Source organism: Aptenodytes patagonicus, chromosome 10 (genome assembly GCF_965638725.1).
Source record: "Aptenodytes patagonicus chromosome 10, bAptPat1.pri.cur, whole genome shotgun sequence".
NCBI lineage: Eukaryota > Metazoa > Chordata > Aves > Sphenisciformes > Spheniscidae > Aptenodytes > Aptenodytes patagonicus.
This window is the reverse complement of record NC_134958.1, coordinates 22,845,105-22,864,766: the sequence shown is the minus strand read 5'-3', so window position 1 is coordinate 22,864,766 and position 19,662 is coordinate 22,845,105. Positions and strand designations below refer to the sequence as shown.

General features: G+C 52.4%; 1 protein-coding gene across 3 annotated transcripts in view; it reads right to left on the bottom strand.

The window, feature by feature from the left end:
- NPTN (neuroplastin) overlaps nt 1-2,002 on the bottom strand; it is a 56,891-nt gene extending 54,889 nt beyond the window's left edge. For 2 of the 3 annotated variants that reach the window (XM_076348554.1, XM_076348555.1), the window contains exon 1: nt 1,876-2,001. In XM_076348554.1, the coding sequence (XP_076204669.1) occupies nt 1,876-1,963 (88 nt within the window). In that variant the 5' untranslated portion in view covers nt 1,964-2,001. Of the gene's footprint in view, nt 1-1,875 lie in introns of all 3 variants that reach the window. The other variant, XM_076348556.1, reaches the window with a different exon arrangement.
- Nucleotides 2,003-19,662: the final 17,660 nt, after the last annotated feature.

Genomic DNA, 19,662 nt, shown 5'->3' with positions numbered 1-19,662 from the left:
TTCCAAGTAGGTTTTCACTCATCTGTGTAAATTCCTACAGCAGCACAGATACTCAGAGTCCCCCTTACCACTTAATTGCTTGGATGACCCTAGTTAACCAAATAAAAACTGAGCTTTCAGGACACACCTGGGGTCTGCAGTCTTACATCAGGCCAAGACCTGCTACTGCTTGGTTAGCTTCGTGTCAGGAATGGAAGTCATGATTAAGACACAGAAAGGCTAAAGCCTTCCATCTATCCCCAAAATTTATTTCATTGCTGACCTCCCAATATATAACTACTGTCAAATACCAAATGTTTGCACTGCCTACCAACCAGCTATTTGGAATTGTTATACCAGCTGCCGGCATTTGACACCTTGCCTGCTAACTCTGCACAGGAACAGCTTCAGGCACACAACCCATTTAACTTGCATGTCAGAAGACTGCTCACCTCGCTTCACCCAAACACAAGGGAAACACAGCACAGGCAGATTAAGCCTATCAAGATGATCCTCAGATGGCACAGCTATCACAGGAAGCAGACAGCGTCTCTGCAATGGAGAACCAGACTTTAACTCGGCCCAACTAGCACATTCCTGGGAGCTCACGAAAGTCAGGTCCCTAATTCCCAGTGAACTCCAGCGGAATTTGCCCAGACTCTTTTAGGGTCCAAAAAAAGTCCCTCGTATTGCAGAAAGCCTACAGTTTTCATTCATATAGTGTGGATGCCAAAGCTTCTTCTGTTTGCTTAACAGACATAAGGCTCAGTTCTGGTTTCACACTGCAAAATCTGCACATACTAAGGCAATAGTTCTGACCTGGGATCTTCAGGGCATTATTTCTTTCATCTACGTCTATCCTATCATTGTCGAATATGCTGAAAGCCTCAATGTTTCTTCTAGAGCAAACAGCCAGCGAAGCTGAAGCAAGGCAAAATTCACCTCAACGGAAGGAAAACGCTAGGACTGAATAATATCTGCAGAGCAGAAAGGAAGGAGAGAAAAAGAAGGATGAAACGATGAAACCTTGCATGGGATTGGTATATTACTAAGGTATCCCTTCCTTCTAGGTAAATTTTCCCAGCGCAAATAACCCGGTGTCTCTTGTGAGCCAAGATCTCTGCCCTTCACAGCATTTACAGGCCAAAGCATCCCTGACATTAATTTCACCATGATGCTGCATAAGAAGCCACACCAGAAAGACTGTGCTCGGGCACTTCTGGAGCGGATAACACCTGCCTTCACGGCTCGCTCGCTCTCCTTCAGATGGCACGATAGGACATGCATTTTTATAAGCGCTGCAGGACCTTCCTTTAAGCAGGAGGCTCGCACTCTGTTGGGCCAGCCTCTTGGCCCCGCTTCGTTCTGCCACTAATTGTCATGCACTTGGCTGCAAACTCATCAGGGAGGAGGCATGCCGCGCTAGATTTAGCTCATGCTATCCTACAAGGAAGAAAGAAGGGGTTTTTTTTTTTCCTTCTTCTACGCTCCTATCAGAGGACCTCTTTAGTTGCTAAGGAACTACGGTTTTATTGCATTATAAATGATTTAAGGCAGCCCGGCAGATGCAGGTTTAGTAGGCGGGAGGAGATGTTCCATTTTACCGGCAGCACGAGACGCCTCAGGAGAAGCGGGGGGGGGGGGGGGGGGCGAGAAGAAACGACCGCGGCGCGGCCCTGTCAGCCCCCCCCCTTCCCCTGAGGGATCCGAAAACACGGAGTGTTCCCCCCCAAACCCGGGGTCGGGCCCCCACCCCGGGCCCAGGGGGCGGCCGCGGAGCCCAGAGTCCACCCCCCGCTTGACCCTCGTCCCCCGCCGTAGCCACCCCCGTAGCAACCAGCCGCCCCCGTAGCAACGCTCCCCCTCCTTCCCCCCCCCCCCCCCCGCCGCCCTCACCGTTCTGCGCCGCGGCGGGTCCCGGCAGGAGCGCGGCCGTCGCCAGCAGCAGCGAGAGGGCGGCGGGGAGCGGCCCGGAGCGCGGCATCCTCCTGTCCGCGGCCGGGGAGGGGAAGCAGGAGGAGGAAGGGGGCGGGCGGGGGTGAGGCGGGCGGCGGCGGGAGCGAAGCGGCTCCGGCTCCGTCCTTCTCCGCCGACCTCCTACCGCAGCGCAGCGCCGGCTCTCGCGACGCCGCCGCCACCTCTCGCGAGATTTGACGGGGGGGGGGGGGGGGGGGGGCGCGGAGAGCGCAGGGGGCGGGGGCGGCACCGCGCGGGGCGGGGGGCGACGCGCGCGCGGCGCCGGGTGGGGGGGGGGGGCGTGGGGGTGTCACGCGTCACGCCGCCCGCCCCCCTCAGCCGCCATGTTGCCGCCGTTCTCCCCTTCCCCGCGGCGGGCGGCCCCGGCCTCCCCTCCTGAGGCGCCGAGCTGCCGGGCCGGCGGCGGGCTGCCCGGGCCTCGCACCGCCGCTGGGGGCCCGGCCCGAGGCTGCGGTCCCCTCGGGGGCGCTGCGGGCGGGATAGTGGAGTCCCTCCTGCTGCCGGGAAAGCTGCGGCCTGAGGAGAGCCACGCACCTCCTCGCTTTTGCTCTCCGTGGGCTTACCGTACCGGCAGATACCGGGTTAGGCAGGCCAACAGCCGGTAGTTTGGCTCCGGTCTTAATTGCAGGGGTGATTTAGGAGTTTCGTGTGCCATTCTGCGGGGGCCGTGGGAGGAACGCAAAATCCATCCCAATAAAGACCATTTTATCAATCATTCCTTACCAGCATGTTTCCCCCCAGCAGGCTCCTGTATGGAGTTTGCTCGGTGGAGGTGCTGCACTTCTTACAAAAATACAACACGGCCAAATGAAATTTTGCAGTAAGTGAGTAACGAAGGGGGCAGACACGCAGTCACGTTGTTGAGAAGCCTCGGGACAAGAGCTGCCTCGTCCTGCGTGTCTGCCTGATGGCTGGGACAAAGAGCCAGGTCGTGGTTAGGACCTACAGACTGCCAGCATATAAGACTACTCATTTATATGAAAAGACAAAAGTTAACGTGTTTTTTCAAGTATAGGGTGGGCTCTGTCCTTGTTGCACAGGTAGGAAACGGGCCGCAAGAAGCGAAGGCGTTTGCCCCAGGTTAGTGGCGGAGTCGAGGGCAGAAAGCACAAAAGCTCACTCCCGGTTTACCGGACCGGCCAAGCGTCCCAAAAAGGTCACTGTGGTTCCACCTCGAGGCTTGCCTGATGAGCTCTGGGCAGGTTTTCTCTTTATTTCCCTGTCTGTAAAACACAGATACCGGGTCAGACATACTCCTTGTGCTCTGGTTGCTTTGTACTGCGCTGGTGACCCCAGCCGATGGTAAGCCTGATGTAGCTATTTAAGCCAGATTTCCGACTGTTCTCCCTCATGGGATGGCACAAACGGCTGGAGCCTGGTGCTGAACGTGAGCTCGTCATTCTAACGCACACCCGAAGTGGGGAGATACAAGAGTTGCAGGAGACCGTGGGACAGACCAGCAGAGAAGGATGCTGGAAAAAAAAAAGCAGAAAATCCCAACCAGTCGTAATTCCTTGCACCACTCCACCGCAGCAGCGAGAGCTTGTTCGACCAGGGCACAGCCTGCAGCGGCTGCACAGATCGCGCCCTTGCTCCCCCTCTTCCCCCAAAGCAGCCGCTTGACTTTGCATTCCTCATTCTTTACCCTGGCCTGGTTATTCTCAGCTGATCGCTAGCAAACAGGCTCCGAACAGGCTCCGAGTCCTTTTATTGTTGGTGTGACTCAAAGACTGAAAAGGAATATCTGACACACCTTTTTCATGAAAACCCTGCTGCTCACTTGAAGCCAGTGAAATCGCTGCTCCAGCGCTTCAGAGCTTTGATGATGATCATCATGGGCTTAACGACCGCAGCTTCACAGGGTTGAGGTCACATGCGAGAAACATTTGGGCATGTGCTAGTGCTGTACATAATCCTGGCTGCCCCTAACTCTCCAAGGATGCCGTGGTACTAGATTTGATGTGCATCAGATATTCCACTGTGCCGTGCATCCTGCGCTGGAGAATTTCCATGGTGCATTTCCATGACTCACTATTCGTGCCAGCTGAATCATCTGTGACACTACTGTTTGTTTTCTTGCCATGGTGCAGAAACATCCTCTTTTTCCCTCTCTGTGGAACAGTTTTGACAGTAGCCCTTGCAAATCAGAAGGAATAGGCAAAAAGATGCAGAAATCAAGGTTTCACACGGCGGTGTCCTCCTTTCTGCTTTTTGCATGCTGTTTTGCCTGCTGAATATGAGCTCCAGAGGATTTTGCTATAACTCTCCTTTTTGCAAACACCCACTCGGTATTAGGCCTTACCTACACTCGACTGTTTTCCAAGTTTGGAACTAGTTAGCGATGTACTCGCCTCTGAGCATGGTTTGTATCTGCACAGTAATACTTGTTTCGTAACCATGGCAGCTCACAGTGACTCATGCTGCCAGAGGCCTGGGCCGAAGTTAGCAGAAGGCGCTTTTTTTTTCCCTCTGTAACCAGCTCAGCACACTGTTGTTCTGCTGGATCTTCTCCCCACAATTGCATAACTCACCCGTCACGTTCGCATTCCTCTGGCTCCGTCCTGGGGACAACCCTGGGACACGCTGCCCTGCTTACCGCTGGTTTCACCCCGGAACATGCGTTCGCTGGCAGCGCGGAGCCGCGGCTGCCGGGGTTTCCCTCGAAGGCTCTGATCGGAGATGGTTGCCCAAAGTGGTTAACGAAGGTGCCGCACAGACTGAGCTGACCTGTGGGTTTGTGGTTGACGCAGAGGTGCTGCGAACATACAACACAAGAAACCGAAGCAGAAGATCGCCCTGGCCAGAAGAGGACTGTGCTGACGGACCTGATCTGAAGCTTGCTGTTGCCTTCAAGAGTCTTTTGGGGGACATAAAAAGAGTTCCTACAGATCCCTGATATATATATAGCAGGATCTATTCCTGCCATACTCATGTATCCAGCTGTGGCTGGTGTAGGGTAAAAACCTGTTGTTCTACCATGCAGGAGTATATCCTCTTACAACAGGTTGCTCTTATAGTGGAGTTGTGGAGAAAAACAGGATTTGCCAGCACTGGATTCAACACAGTGGCTTGATAGTGAGGAAAGGGGTGTCTCACAAAGGCAGATTGAGTCTTGTATAGGGTGCTTGTGTGGGTATGGTGATTCCTGGCCTCGTGAGTGGCAGGGGGAACTCAGACATGTCAAAGTTTCCAAATACAGTAACTCAAAATCCCTGCATTTTCCCTTCAATCAAGACCCAACTTCTTTTCAATTGGGATGTCTCAATTTTGATTATTCTCTGATTATTCATTGGGACTTCAGCAAAAGAAGGACAGAAAATCTTGGATTCGAAACGAGCAAAGAGGAAGAAAAAAAACAGCAGCAGTGAATTCAGGAAAGAGTTTCAATTCTTGCATTGCAGAACAGCAAAGAGGCATCATCCTTTTTTTCTGTATAGTCTTCGAGCCTGTCGTCTTGCAGCTGGAAGTGTTTAAGAGATCCCTGTATTTATTGATACGCTTTGGCACTTGAAGAAAGCTTTGCCTCTAGAAGTCTCACTTGCAGTCACCTTCTTTTGAATCTATTATTGGCAAGTTGAAAACGTAGGGTGGAGCATGAAACGCTCGCTGACGTCTAGCAGAGAAACTCAGCTATTGCAGCTGTTCTCAGGGCTGAGAAACACTGAATAACATCGGTTAATACTTCGAGGGCGACATGCTAGGGAAAACACAGATCCGTATCCAACAGGCTCAAATCAGCTCGTAGACAGACACACACACACGCGGTGTACTTGCAAACCAGAATGCCTCGGCGCTGTAAGACTGCATTGTTAAGTGCATGATCAAGATAACACGCTGTGTTTGTTTTGTGCGTGGGGGGGAGAGATGAACGAGCAAACACAATGCAATACATGTGTGCATGTATATACATTGAGACCTCATCGCTCTCTACAACTCCCTGAAAGGAGGTTGTACCGAGGTGGGGGTCGGTCTCTTCTCCCAAGTAACAAGCAATAGGACGAGAGGAAACGGCCTCAAGTTGCGCCAGGGGAGGTTTAGATTGGACATGAGGAAAAATGTCTTTACTGAAAGAGTGGTTAAACATTGGAAGAGGCTGCCCAGGGAAGTGGTTGAGTCACCATCCCTGGGGGTATTTAAAAGACATGTAGATGAGGCACTTAGGGACATGGTTTAGTGGGCCTGGGGGTGTTGGGTCGACGGTTGGACTCGATGATCTTAGAGGTCTTTTCCAACCTTAATGGTTCTATGATTCTATGATTATATAAGGGCAGCCAGACTCAAACTCCGGCTGCTGGCCCTCGGCGGTCCTTGCCTGCCTTGCAGCATGGCAGAGGTGCGCGGCTCTGCAGCAAGTGGTACTGCTGGAGGTGAAGCATCCCGAGAGGACCTTTGGATTATACATATGATTAATGTACGTTAATCTCCCCAAAGGCACAATGGCAGGTGGGGAACACCATTAACCTAATCAGATAACAGAATGGAGCCACCAGACAGAGGTGCCACCCATCCCAGTGAGTCACCAGAAAGGCTCTCTGGCTCTTCTTACAGACAGGGGTGTGCTGCACAGGGGACTCCTTACAAGCTTTCATCTTAAATAGCCAGAGAAAGATTGAACTGAAAAAGAAGGAGCGCTCTGAGGAATGAGAGACAAAGGAAAAGCTTGTAAAATAATAAAGAAACGTGCTCTGAGGAATGAGAGGCAAAGGAAAAGCTCGTAAAATAGAGAAACAGGCTTTCTGAAAAAAGAGAGGAAAGACCCTAGGGTAGTTATGAGAAGAGAATATAGATGTGCTTTCTTATTTTGCAGAAGGCTGGCTTTACACATCTCAACCCCACTGGGTAATGGCAGTTTGGTTATTTCAAGCAATCTCCCATCCTCCTACATGTTCAAATGTTTCTGTCAGAACTGGTCAAAATGTTTTAACTGATTTTTTTTCTAAGAAGAAATGTCTTTTCACACAAAACAAACATTGTGACAGAAAGGGTAATTTTGGTCAGAATGATTCGCAATGTAAACAAAGAGTCCAATGAGAAATATCGGCATATTTGATTTCATCTTGTTATGACAAAAATCTGAAGTTTGTCTAACCTTATTTTCTGCAGAAAAGGAGCAAGGACAAAAAGAAAGGAAAGTGATTTTTTCCCCCCTCTCTCTGACTCAACCCCGAAGTTATTTCTCTCAACTGCAAATTTTTCATCCAGCTCAGCCATGCAGTAATGTTTCTCTCCACCCATTTTTTTTAGGGAACCATGTCCAATAGCTTAGTTTCCAGTTACAGACACAGAAGAGCTACTCCCTGACCTCATTATCCCGAGGAAAGAGATAACGTTATCCTCCTCCTCTTGTTGGGAGCAGCTCCATCCAGCCACAGGCAGGATGCATGGGGACAGGCCATGCTGCACCCCAACTTGCTCTTGCAGGCTGTGGGTCCCAGCGAGAGGCCTCCGAGAAGGCACAGGGGAAAACCCGAACATCTGGAGCAATTTGCATGATGCAAAGGTGAAGTTGCAGATGACGCCGTCAGAAGTAGACGGCAGGTGGCACCCATGGATTAGCGCAGGGCTTGCTCAGGGTGAACGCGAGCCAGGCCGGGCAATGCCTGCAGCTAGGGTTTAGCGTCATCTCCCTGAAGAGGTAGAAGAGCAGGGAAGTGGGCTCTTTTGATTGCATGCAGGGACATCTCTGTGTCCTGGGGCTGTTCCCCACAGGCTACTCAGGCTGTTCCCATCACATTGTGTTAGCCTTTGGGATCAGGCTTGGCTTTGGTCAAGGGGTACCCACAGCAGGCAGGGGTGTTGTGCCAGGGAGCAGCAAGGGCACTGCTCCCTAAGGATGGGGAAGCAAGGGGGACGTGACGGCTGGCAGGGGAGAACCAGTCCCAAGATACCTGAGTAAGGAGAGCAGGAGGCAGCCAGGGTCAGCCAAGAGTCCCAAACATCAGGCATGTTCACAACAATAAGGTAGGCTTGAGATCAAGCTGAGAAATCAATCCACAGGTCAGGATCAATCCTGGTGAGGGCAACCAGGGTCAGACACAGCCAGGTGATCCTTAGGCAGGTCCAAGGGGACAAAACAGACCTGAGTTCAAGCTGGGAAATCAGTCTGGATCAGGATTCAGATCAACAGAGCCCATAGTTAAGTACAAGTGTAGCTGGGGCTGAACTAGAGACCAGCACCCCAGGGGCACAGCTCAAATGAGGACTGAGGGCCCTGGGCTGAGCTTCAGTGGGCTCCCAGGTCCATGGGGCAGGTGTGGGTGGGAGTCCCAGGTGGGGCTGCTCAGGGCTGTTAGTGCCACCAGGACTTGTCACCCAGCCTGCAGGCGCAGGTTGCTCAAGAGGTAGAAGAGCTTGTGCCATCCCCAAAGCGCTGCACGCTGTTTTTTACATCAAGGGACACCTCGGTGAGTCGCGTGGTCCCTCATCTCCTCGTCAGGGCTGTATTTGGCCGTGCCACTCTGGCTCTCTGCTCTTCCGTCCTGGGCTCGTGGTTCCCGGTCCCCGCTCCCCCACGACACGCATCTCTTCCTAAAGGAGCACCCACGTACGGGCATCACGGTGGGGGTGCTCAAGCCTGGTTTTGGGGGGCTGGAGGCAGCCCGGTGACCCAAACGTCGATGACAGCTGTGCTGTCATGGCTTCGCATCGACCGCAGTCCTCTCACTGCCTCCCCCTGGGTCCCAGCCACGCACAGCTAAACAGGCAGAAACGCCAATACGTTTGACTAAACACCAATGATTAAAATGAAATGATCAGGCTTGGATCGTTGAGAGGACAACAGAGGAAACAGCCCGGCCAGGAGTTCAGTGCTGGGCTGACAAACAACAGCCTGTAGCAGCACAGATTGCTCGTGATGGTGGGCAGAGTCGGACCACATGTGTCGTGTGTGCTGGTTATCGCATTGTGCATGACACTTACTTTCAGCATCCCCTACATGTCAGCCTTTACCAGCTAAATCAAAATTAAAGGTATTAGCTGGCTTTTACAGTATGGTAAATGATACAATTAGCTCAGCTCAACCTATTTTCCTGATCCTGTGTGATGCAGGTCAGATTAGACGTGCTTTTTTCTACCCTTAATGGCTCTCTTGGCTTCCTCTGGTCAGGCTTTCTGAGATGGGGCTGTCTGTCCTGGCCTGGGGTGCATTTATTTTAGCCAGTGATGCAACGGTTTAATAAAAGTGATTCAATGAAACCTGAGGCTCCCTTCTCCCTTGAGAATATGACACCTAAAATAAATACCAGTCATGAGAAAGAATCGGGTCCAGCCGTGAGGGCACTAATAGGTTTTAATGGCCTTGAGCAGCCTCACCTGGGACCCCCACGCACACACCCTCTCCCCATAGCTCCAGGAGCCCCATATAAGCTCAGAGCCAGGTAGTTGCTCTTGGTTTGAGCTGGGGGGTGGGTGAGTCTGTCCTGGCTTGGGCTCCTGAGTGGCTTTCTGGGGTGGGATCTAGATGTCTCTTGTAGGTAGCCCTGTCTTTTGTCTTGCTGCTCCTGGATGGACCCCCAACGCAGGCATCTTCCCTGGGGCTGCTTTGATCCTGCAGGATGCTCCCTCTTGATGAGGTCCCTGCCTGTGCTGTGGTCACCTTTGTCTCTTGGTTCAGTCCCACCGCTGTTGCTCGCTAGCGCTTGGGGAAGGCAGTGGGTCTGTTGCCATTCAAAGGCCAACTTTTCTCCTGTGTGGTGTGAGGTCTGGGGGGCTGTCGGTAGCCTCAACCCTTGTGTCTGAGACAGGAGCTATTCCTTGAACTTGACTTTTTGCCTGAGCAATGAGGAGGAATGCGCTGGTGGCTGAAGCGGGGGTTTGCATGTCCCCTCCTAGCAGGCGGGGGGGGGGGGTCCGTCTCTTGGTCTGCCAGCTGTGCCCCTCAATATAACTGTCCACGGACCCCCTGTATACTGCAAGGGGCCCGTTGTGCCCCTTCCCCTGGAGGTGGAAACTTGGGGTCCCCATCCCAGCAAGCATAGGCTCACCTGGTGAGACTCCAAGGCATTGTTGGGGCAATGAAAAGGGGTGTTTTCATGACACATTTGGCTGCCCCTCCCTGGGAGCTGGAAAAGTAGGGATGGTGTATGAGCAGCTGAAAACCTTCTAGAAACTCATATGTGATGCACGATCCAGATCCAGAAACCTCCTCCCAGGTGACTGGGGATAGCCAGAGTCCCTGAGTGAACTGGAGTAAAGTATCTGTTTATAACCCTCAAGAACTGGATTCAGGGCTGGGGCTGTGTTGGTCAGTGCCATGCCCTGCTAAGGCCTGGAAATGAGATAAAAGGGGAGAATCGGGGGTTTCTCGTGGAGGTTTTATGCTGTGTTTGTTGGGGATAATGTTTGGGCTTCAGACATTTTGCACCTTTGAGAGACAAAAGCTACTGAGGAAGGTGTGGCGGAGAGGGATGGGAAAAGCTTCTGGATGCAAATGCAAAAAGAGAAGTAATTTCCAAGCAGAATTTTTATCAATAGGAAAAAATGAATGATGGGGAATAGCAGTGAGTGACTGTGGGCTCAGCTGAATATCTTCAGTATCTCACCTACAAAAGCTCAGAGGAGTGTCAATAGGGGAGGTTTAATTGATGGCAAACTTTATGGCTGGTACAGAATTAAGAGATGCTCCAGACTGAGCAGGGAGGACTTACACAGCAGCGGACAGATGAGCATTGTGAAAGATGACTATAATTCTTTGGGCATTTCTGGGTTAGATTGCAGTAAAATTGCAGCAAAAAGCAATTTTGCTTTAATCAACTATATAACAAAGCCCCAACATAGTGAAGAGCAGAAGGCATCAGAAGATAGGAAATTGTCAGCATTGCTGGAGCTGAAAGATAAGATTGTACTCCCTACAGCTACACTAAAAGAAGATAAATTATCCATAGGGGCAATTCAGAAAGAAAATAATGTACAATTAAAGTTGTTTGAATTACAGTTTTAGGGAAGCATAGGCGGAGGGAAAAGCCAGCTTCAGTGGAAAGTCTGAAACCTCCTTCCCATGTGCTTTTAGAAAGCAGAACTAGTTTGGGGAAAAAAGATGATAAACTGGGCAGGGCAGCCCTTAAAGAAGAGCAAAGGATGTGTTAAAATGGACCTTATAGAGAGATGCTGAGCCTGGGGGATGATGTATGCATGGAAAGTGAACCAGCTCTGAGCTTGCCAGGAGCAAGAGGCAAGTCTGGGAGAGACTGAAGAGTGGCAGGAAGGCTGGAAATCTCATCTCCGGAGGTCCTTGCCAGCAGTCCTGGCTGGTTTGCCTCTCAAAGCCTGTGGTTGGGTGGGTGGTGGAGGACGGCTCTGCTCCGGCAGGGCAGGGGTGCTAAGAGCAGAGGTGGGTGCTTGTGCAGCTGCGACCAGGAGCATCTCTTCACCCTCCATCCTCTCCTCAGGGTCTCCAGGCTCCAGCACACGGCGTTGTACCCTGTGATGCTGGTGGGCTTTGGGAACGGTTTCCAAACTTCAGATAAACCTCGGTCCCGAGGCCATGTGGTCTCCAGAAAAAGCAGATGAGGAGGGTGCAGAGGTTATGTGGTTATTTCAGGTTTCTGCTGACATCTGCCCTTCCTCGGGCTCGATTTGAGCACAGCGCAAACAAACCACAGGCTAAAGGTTAAAAAAAAAAAAAAAAGCTGCTAGGGAAACGTGTTTGCATGAGCTCAAATAACTGTCCTGAAGCTACCTGTATTCCTGATGGGGCTTTGACTGGGCAGTTTGCTCGGGTCAGGCAGGGCAGGTAGGACCTGTGGCCGCATCCCCAGCTGGGTCCTGCTGCGGGTCAAGGGGGTCCGTGCTGCAAACCTCCCCCGAGGCCTATCAAGCTGCTGCAAAAGCGTGGGGGAACGAGCAGCTGATCTTCAGTTTGTCGTGACAACGTCTTTGCCTGGCTTCGTGAGTGGGAATCTCCTTGTGGGACTGTTCCTAAGCAGGCGGCAGGATATTTGAGAGAAAGTCGGTGTATCCCGTGCTGCAAGATCCCCTAAGAAGCTGACGGTTCTTCTTGCCGTCCCACCAGCCACCTGTTGAGGGGGCCCAGCTCCAAACAGATGGCAGTGGGGAGGACTGCGATGGGGATAATGGTGTGAACGCAGCATTTTGTGCGTGATACATTTGACATGTTGCCATGGGACAGCTGCAATTTATAAGCCTAAAGCATCAGCTGCAGACAAGCTTCATGGTGACTTCTGCAGTTGCTGTACTCCCTTCCTTGCTGGCAGCTCTCTTGGAGGAAGAGGAGAGTGAGGAGGAGGAGGAGGAAGATGATGGTGCTGAGATGGAGGAGCTGCTTTGGGAAGGGCTTTTCTTGGAAAAAGCTCTGTTCTGTGCAGCACAGGGTGGGCTCCAAAAATGTGTGGGTGAGTCTGGAAATGTGGTGCACTAGCGCTCGGCTTCCTGAAATCAGCTCCGGGAGCAGCGGCGTGGGGGTTATTCCTTTGCAAGGCTTCATTTTCCTTCAGATCATCCCTTTCCCACTGGTGTAATAACTCCTCCCCCGTGACCTCTCAGGACAGCTATGGCACAGATTATGGCTAGGATGGAGCAGCTGATGGGCAGCCAGGACATGTGCTGCAATGCCAGCTGGCTGCCACCCCGGGCTGTGTGCGTTGCTCTGACTCCTTCTGCTGAATTTCTACCCAAGCTGGTAGGAACCAAACCACCCCTTAGGCTTTGACCTCGTTTCAGACTTAGGTACAGTTTGCTAGTGCATTGCTGAGGAGAAGAGGGACAGCCAGCAATGTGACCAGCACTTAGTTTCTCTAGGAAACTGGGCTTAAAAGGGATACTTGGTGTGTCTAACAGCGGGGACGCTAATGACATCGTGGTCCCTTTACTTTAGGGATGCTGCTGTGCTGTGGAGGTTGTTGCTGGAGCGGTGGGGATGCTGTGCGGGAGAGGTCTGGGCTGTGTGTCTGTCTGCAGGCTGACAGCAGGCTCTGCCTTAGGAGCTCATGCAGCAGATGGTGACCAACGACCGGGTGGTGGAGGCTGCCAAGTGAGACCTGCCACCCATGGCTCTGCCAGGTCCTGCGCGGTCTCCGGTGGGCATCTCCCAGGCAGGAGCTGAGGTCCAAAGAGTATTAGGATGTAATGCAGCCTCAGACTCCCTGCTGGTTAGATCAAGTCAGCCCCATGGCTGATTAAAGTTATATTTTGTGGGGGAATAGCATAAAGCTTTGCATTAACTCAGTTGTGCCCTGCTATAAGGTTTGGCCAACTTCACATACCTTGTAATTGTAAACAGAAGTGTTGAGTCAACCATTAAGAGTCTGCACAGCTTTTGGGCAAACCTGGTGCTTGTGTGCTCACAAATTGTGAGTGGCACGTATCCTTTGCAGCATATCTTGTGTGTAAGCAGGTTGAGTACCTAATGGCCTAGGCAAATCTGGTTTCTGTGTGTGGTTTGTTCTTCACCGGTGCATGATCTTTTGAAGTTCTGCATGGCTGGGACTGTGGTGTCACCGCTTTCATTGGGACGTGGTGATCCTGTCCTGCAGTGCTGCGGCTCCACTTTGGCACTGCCCAGGTATTTATTCTGCTTGATTTCTCTTGCGTGTGCACTTGGGGTTGGCTGTGCTGTTGCTGCTGTGCTGCCTACATGGAGTTTGCTTATTGTTGCAATGTGGGTTTTTGAGTTTATTGAAGAAAACACCTTAAGGAAAGGCTTTAGAGATAAAACTTTTTTTTTTCAGATCATGAATTGATGAAAGCCATAGTGAAAGTAATCTTGCAGAGGTGTTACTGGGGAAAAGAAAAGCCTTGTGACTTTTCTCTGATAAGAAAACACCTTACTAATATTTACAGATAGCTAGCCTGCTCTGAACTGAATTAATTTCCTGGGAGATCAAAATGCAGTACATGCTTTGTAACTGAACCAGAAAACCCTGCGCTCCTATCTGCTTTTCTGTGAACAGGCAATTCGTCTGGTGTGGTTGGGAGACAGCCCATGACGCAGCGATGATGGGTATAGGGACACCGGGTAAACGTGCTTGCTAGGGATGATGGCAAGCAGGTAGGAGGTGGCCATGTGGCAGCGTTTGGAAAGCTGCATCTCGTTGCTGTCATCGGAAAGCAATGAAAGCTGTGTGGTTTAACGGGAGTATCTATCAGGAAAGAGGGGGAAATGCATGGATGTGCCTTTGAGACATCCCTGCTGCGAAATTCCTCCTGCCTCTGCGATGTGAAATTTGGGAGGGAGCTGCCAGTGCTATGGGAACTTAACCCCATGTTAGGGCAGACTCTGCAGCCTCCCATTTCTGCCCCCACCTCTGTCTTAGTCTATATGAAAGAGGACACATGGCAGGACCAGAGCTGGGGTGTCCCGTGGTCCCGGTGCTGGGCTTGGGGCATTTCTCTGACCTCATGTTTTGCAGGTGCAATGCTCCTGCCTGCTCCCTTCCAGGCTGGCACCCACAGGCCGGCTGGAGGATGATGAGGGGGGACAGGCCCTGGCTGTCCCGCTATGAGGGTGGCTCTGGGACAGATGAAGGCTTTGGCAATGCCTGGAGCTGAGCACAGAGGGGCGATGTATTTGGGGGAGCAGTTCTCATATTTCTCAGATTTGGCAAAAAAAACCCTTTTTTCCTTCTTCATACTGTCCTTGCTGGCTGTTTGGTGATGATGAGTCCCAGCCTCCCTTAGTCCAGTGGGGTTTCTGGAGAGCAGAGGTGGTAGCTGCCGGAGAGAGAGGTGCTTCATGCTGTAGATGCTGATGGCCGCAAGGCTGAGCAGAAGGGCTGGGGGATGCCTGGGAGGGATGCAGAAACGAAGGGGGAGGAAAGGAGGAAGAAAAAAGACTCATTTTCCATGTCTAGGGGAAGGGAAGTCCTCTCCAAGGGCCTGGTGCACAGCTCAGCCTAACGGCTTGCTTTGTCCCTGCGTGCCTCAAAGGCAATGCAGCTGAAACAAAGAGGAGCCTTTTTATCCTGCAGTGTCTGCTCCAAGGCAGGCTGCAGAAAAACCTCTGCAAACAGGGCAGCTTCATCTTCCTGCTCTTGAGATCCCCTGGGTGAAGTGAGGAGGCAGGGAGTGACGTGGTTTCAGGGTATCAATGGCAGGCAGACATCCCTGGAGCCCGGATCCAGGCAGAAACCCTTTACGTGCTCCGGCTCTGCTCTGGGGAGTAGCTGGTCCCACTGAGGATCTCGCCTGAGTTGTGCCCGGCAGAGCAGAGGCAGGGTCTAATGAAGGGATCCAGTGCAGGGCTTGCTTCCACCACTGCTGCAAATTTAATACCATTTTAAAAAATAAATACCTTTGGGTCTGTGACTGGGAAGGCTGCGTGGGCTTAGCTGACGTGTTGGCAGGGCTCTCCTGACATGGGCTTTCGTAAGCATTTTCCAGGGGGTGCAGACCCCTGTGTTGTGGGGTAACCCTTTGCTCACCCTTCCTTGTTACCCCTTGCAGACCCCTCAGGGTAATTTCACAACAGTCTGGGCAAAACTAAGTAGAGATTGTTGCAGTGCTGGCCTCTTTCTCACTCCCCAGTGCATGCTCCCACCCCTTCCCTTGCACTGGGCATCCCCGGTGTGAATTTGGGGTGCTAATCCCACTAAATCACTAACTCTTCAAATAAAAATGGCTAGTGTTCAGCAAGATTGGTTCGTCTGCAGTTGTGGGAGCACCAGCACTGGCAACCAAGACCTCTAGCACCTTCGGCTATTGCCATCTTGGGTCCCATCTGGAATTTAAGACAGATAAAGCCCTCCTGAATTTAGGGGGGAACCATTTGCAGTAGCTGGTCTGAACTGAAGGACAATCCAAGGCTCGAAGCCCCCATTTTGAGCATCTCCTGGTGGTGGGGACCTGTTGGGTCTGTGCTTGGGAAGAAGGGAAAGGGCTGGTGCGTACCTGGGTGCCGCTCAGGTGCAGGATCAGGGCTTAGCCAGACGTGCACCCGCATCTGGGAGCTCATCCCAGTTTTGCTAGCGTCCCACTGGGGTGGTTCTGCATCTGGAGTCCATTGCTGGGCTTTCTGCTTATGAATGACCCTTGTGTGCTGCAAAAACACTGAGCTCTCTCCAAAGCAGCCTCCTGCCACACACGTGGACCTAAAACATCTGCGCTTGGCCGGTGGCAAGTGACTCACTGTCCCCAGCCCTGACCCTGCATCTTGGGATGGCCACGTCCAAAACGCTTCAGCTCTCTTCCTCCTGAGTGAGCAGGATTGAGGTTATCCAGATGCAGCCTCATCAAAAAAAGGTTTGGGAGCCCCAGGTTAGTGTTGTGGTGTGTGTCTGTTCCTGGGACTGTCTCGCTGCTCTGCCTCTTGGTTCAAAGCAGCCTCAAAACCTCATTCCTACTCTTCCATATCCTTTGCTTTTTGCCACTCGTTTGAGTCTGCAGTGAGAGGAACCAGAGCCATTTTCCATATGTCCAAGGATTCTGCAGTGGAGTAGCTTCAGCCTCGCACCCACAGAGATAACACAGTTGGATAACACGTGGATCTGGCTGATGTTCAGTTCCAAAGTGCTCCAAAATGGATGATCTTGGCAGCTTTTGGGGAATGGAAATCTGCACGTAGCCAAGGTGGTATTTACCCTCCACCCCCCTGCCTTGTACTGAATTGATCGTGAAGACGATGTGTGCCAGATGCCCTGAGCTGGAAGGAAATGCAGGAGATCCTCCTGGACATCGCGTATTTGATTTCTGCATCTTTAGCAGCTGGAAACTGCTGGTGCTGTGCAGTATTTCCATGATGTTGATGGAAAGGAGAAGCAGCCATGCAAGCCTCCCTGGGATGCATGGAGCTGACCTGCATGCTGTGGACACCTTGTTGGGAGGCTCCAGATTTGCCCTGGCACCTCCATCCTCTCTGGCTATCCCTCCTCTCCTTGATCAAATTCTGGCTGAGCATGAGAATAAACTTGCAAATTGCAGCCCTTTTCTTTGCCTTTCTGTTTGTTTTTTTTTGGTCAGCTTCATTATTATGCACATTTTTTATGCACATACCTTGGGTGCTGCAGGGTTTGAGGAAGGAAAATTAGCCAAAAATAATCATTTGGGATGGAGAACATCTACTATTTAAATTCCTCCCCGGAAGCCCTTTCATTGTTAATTATGAGCAGGCTTGCAAGCAGCATGGATTTTAATATTTAGCTAGTTTTGATGTTGAAAAATCTGCCTTTGTTTCCAAGCTCCGTAGTTTCGACTTTTTTTGTGTGCGTTTGTATTTAAAACTAAGAAGGCTCTCGGTGCTCAGATGCTCACTTTGTATCTTCAAAGCCTAACAGGAGCAGAATTGCGCTTGCAGTTAAGAAATCAAAGCCACGATGCTGCTTTTATCATGTGAAGTGTTGGGAGAAGGGACAAAGTGATGAAGCCGTGATGGTGTGAAGCCCTGCCCTGGGCAGTGCTGCGAGTTTGTGTCTTTTTTTTTTTTTTTCGGGGGGGTGTGTGTGTGTGTCTTTGTGAAACCCTTGGGTTCCACCTGCATTTTTGGGTTGCTGAGCTTTGATGCTGGAGATGCCCATGGACCCATTGCTCCTGGGAGAGGGAATCATCTCATGCGGAAGGTCGTTGCAACCTACCCCTGTCTCCCTGCTGCAGCATCGGGGGCTGATGGTTGGATCTTCTCCATCGGCCCCCAAAAAAGGATGGGGACAATGTGCGAAGAGGGTTGACATGGCTCACGTCTGCAGGAGCTCCTCAGCCGGAGCCAGCATGAGCTGGGATCACGCAGCCGCTCTGCACATCCAGCGCTACCCATGCCAGGCTGGGCACAGAAAGAGAAATCCTCTTGATTTGCAGGGCACATCTGTGAATGGAGCACAGGGGTCCCGATTTAGTTGCAGGCTTTTGAGGTATATTGACTTCATCCTTTCTTGTTCTTGCTGCTGTCACCCACAGTGCCCGGGTCAAGGATATGCAGCCTTATTACCAGCCCTGTTGCTGCAAAATCCTTCCCTGCCTGCAAGGGGGGAAAAAAAAATCAAATGGTTTTAAATGTAGCATGTTTCAGGTTATTTTTATTTGCCTTGTAATTTTAAGCTCTCCAGGTTTGGTTGTTCCAGCTTTCGCTCTGTAATCAAAAGGGTGAGGAGCTTCCTTTGCTTGGGAGCAATGAAAGACCCAAACCTCCCACGCGGACACCTGGCTCTGGGGCACGGACTGCAGCCACCAGAGCCTCGGGGACATTGCCAGGGACAGGGTGAGAGCTGCTGGTGTCGAGGGGCCCTCTGTGAAAAACAGGTTAAAAACAAGAAGCTGCTTCCTTTAGGGAAACATCTGTTGTGTGTGCTGCTGAAAAATCGCCCTTACAAAGAGCTCGGCTCCCTCCCGGTGCCCTGCTCTTCCCCCTCCTCTTCCTCCTTTCCTGCCGTGCTCCCTTCCCCGGTCTCAGTCCTGATGCATCCCCCCTGTGCGTGCTGGGGAGCTGCGCTGGGTGCCCGCCTGCCCGAGGCTGTATAAAAGGAGACATTGTGTGCAGGAGCGTGGGAGGAAGCTCGGCGCCCACGGCCCTGCCCCGGCCAAAAGCAACCCGATGGGTTGTGGGAGTTATGGCGGTGTCCCCCTGGAGCCCAGCCGGGCTGCACCCCCAGAAAAGCAAATTCCAAAAGGCGGTGAGATGGTTTTTCCAAGGAAACTGCAGTCCCTTTGCATGATTGATGCAAGAGGAAGGCTGCCCAGATGCCTCGTGCATCTGAGGTCCTGCTCTTCCAGATGGGGGACCCTCATGGGTTTCCTCTTCCAGCACTGCAGCTCTCAACTATTTGGGGGTCCCCCCCAAGCCCCAGCAGCGTCTTCCACTGAGCGCGGCGTGGGGTTGCTGGTGCCTCTGGGCAGCTGGTGTGGGTAAATTATTAGCCAGGTTTTTCCCCGGGAAATGGCCTGCGTCTCCGCAGGGGAAACTCCAGCTGCCTTTTGTTCTCCCCGGAGATGGCTCAGCCCTCCTGCCTCGCCATGGCCCGGCTCCGTGCACCCCAGTCCCCTGAATTTGAGGGCTCCAAAGCCCCAGCTCTGTGCACCCCAAGGCCCCCAGGTATGAGTGCTCCAATCCCCTGGCTCCATGCACCCAGTCCCCCTGCTTTGAGGTCTCCAAAATCCCTAGCTCCGTGCACCCCAATCCCCCGGCTCCATGCACCCCAGTCCCCTGGGTCTGCATGTCTGCATCTCCCAGCTTTGAGGGGTTCATGCCCTGGCTTCGTACACCTAAGCCCCCTGGGCTCTGTGCACCCTGGTCCCCCACCTCTGTGCATCCCAATGTCCCCTGATTCTGTGTAGCCCAGTCCTCTGGATTAGTACATCGTTGTCCCCCAGCTCTGTGCACCCCAACATCCCCTGGCACAGTGCACTCTGGTTCCCTGTCTCCGTGCACCCCAATCTGTTGAGCTTAATGCACCCTGGTTCCCCTGGCTCGGTGTACCCCAATGCCCTGAGTCAGTGTGTACCCCAGTTCCATGCACCCCAGTGCCCAGGCTGTGTGTACCCCAATCCCCTGGCTCCATATGCTCTGGTTCCCCAGCTCTGTGCACCCCAATGCCCAGGCCCAGTATGCACCCCAGTCCCCTGGCTCAGTGTACCCCAATGTCCTGTCTCGGTGTACCCCAATCCCCCAGCTCTGTGCACCCCAATGCCCAGGCCCAGTGTGTAGCCCAATCCCCCAGCTCCATCCTCCCCAATCCCCTGGCTCCGTGAATGCCAGTCCCCAGGCTCAGTGTGTACCCCAATCCTCCTGGCTTGGTGCTCCCTAAGCCCCAGCCCCATGCACCCCAA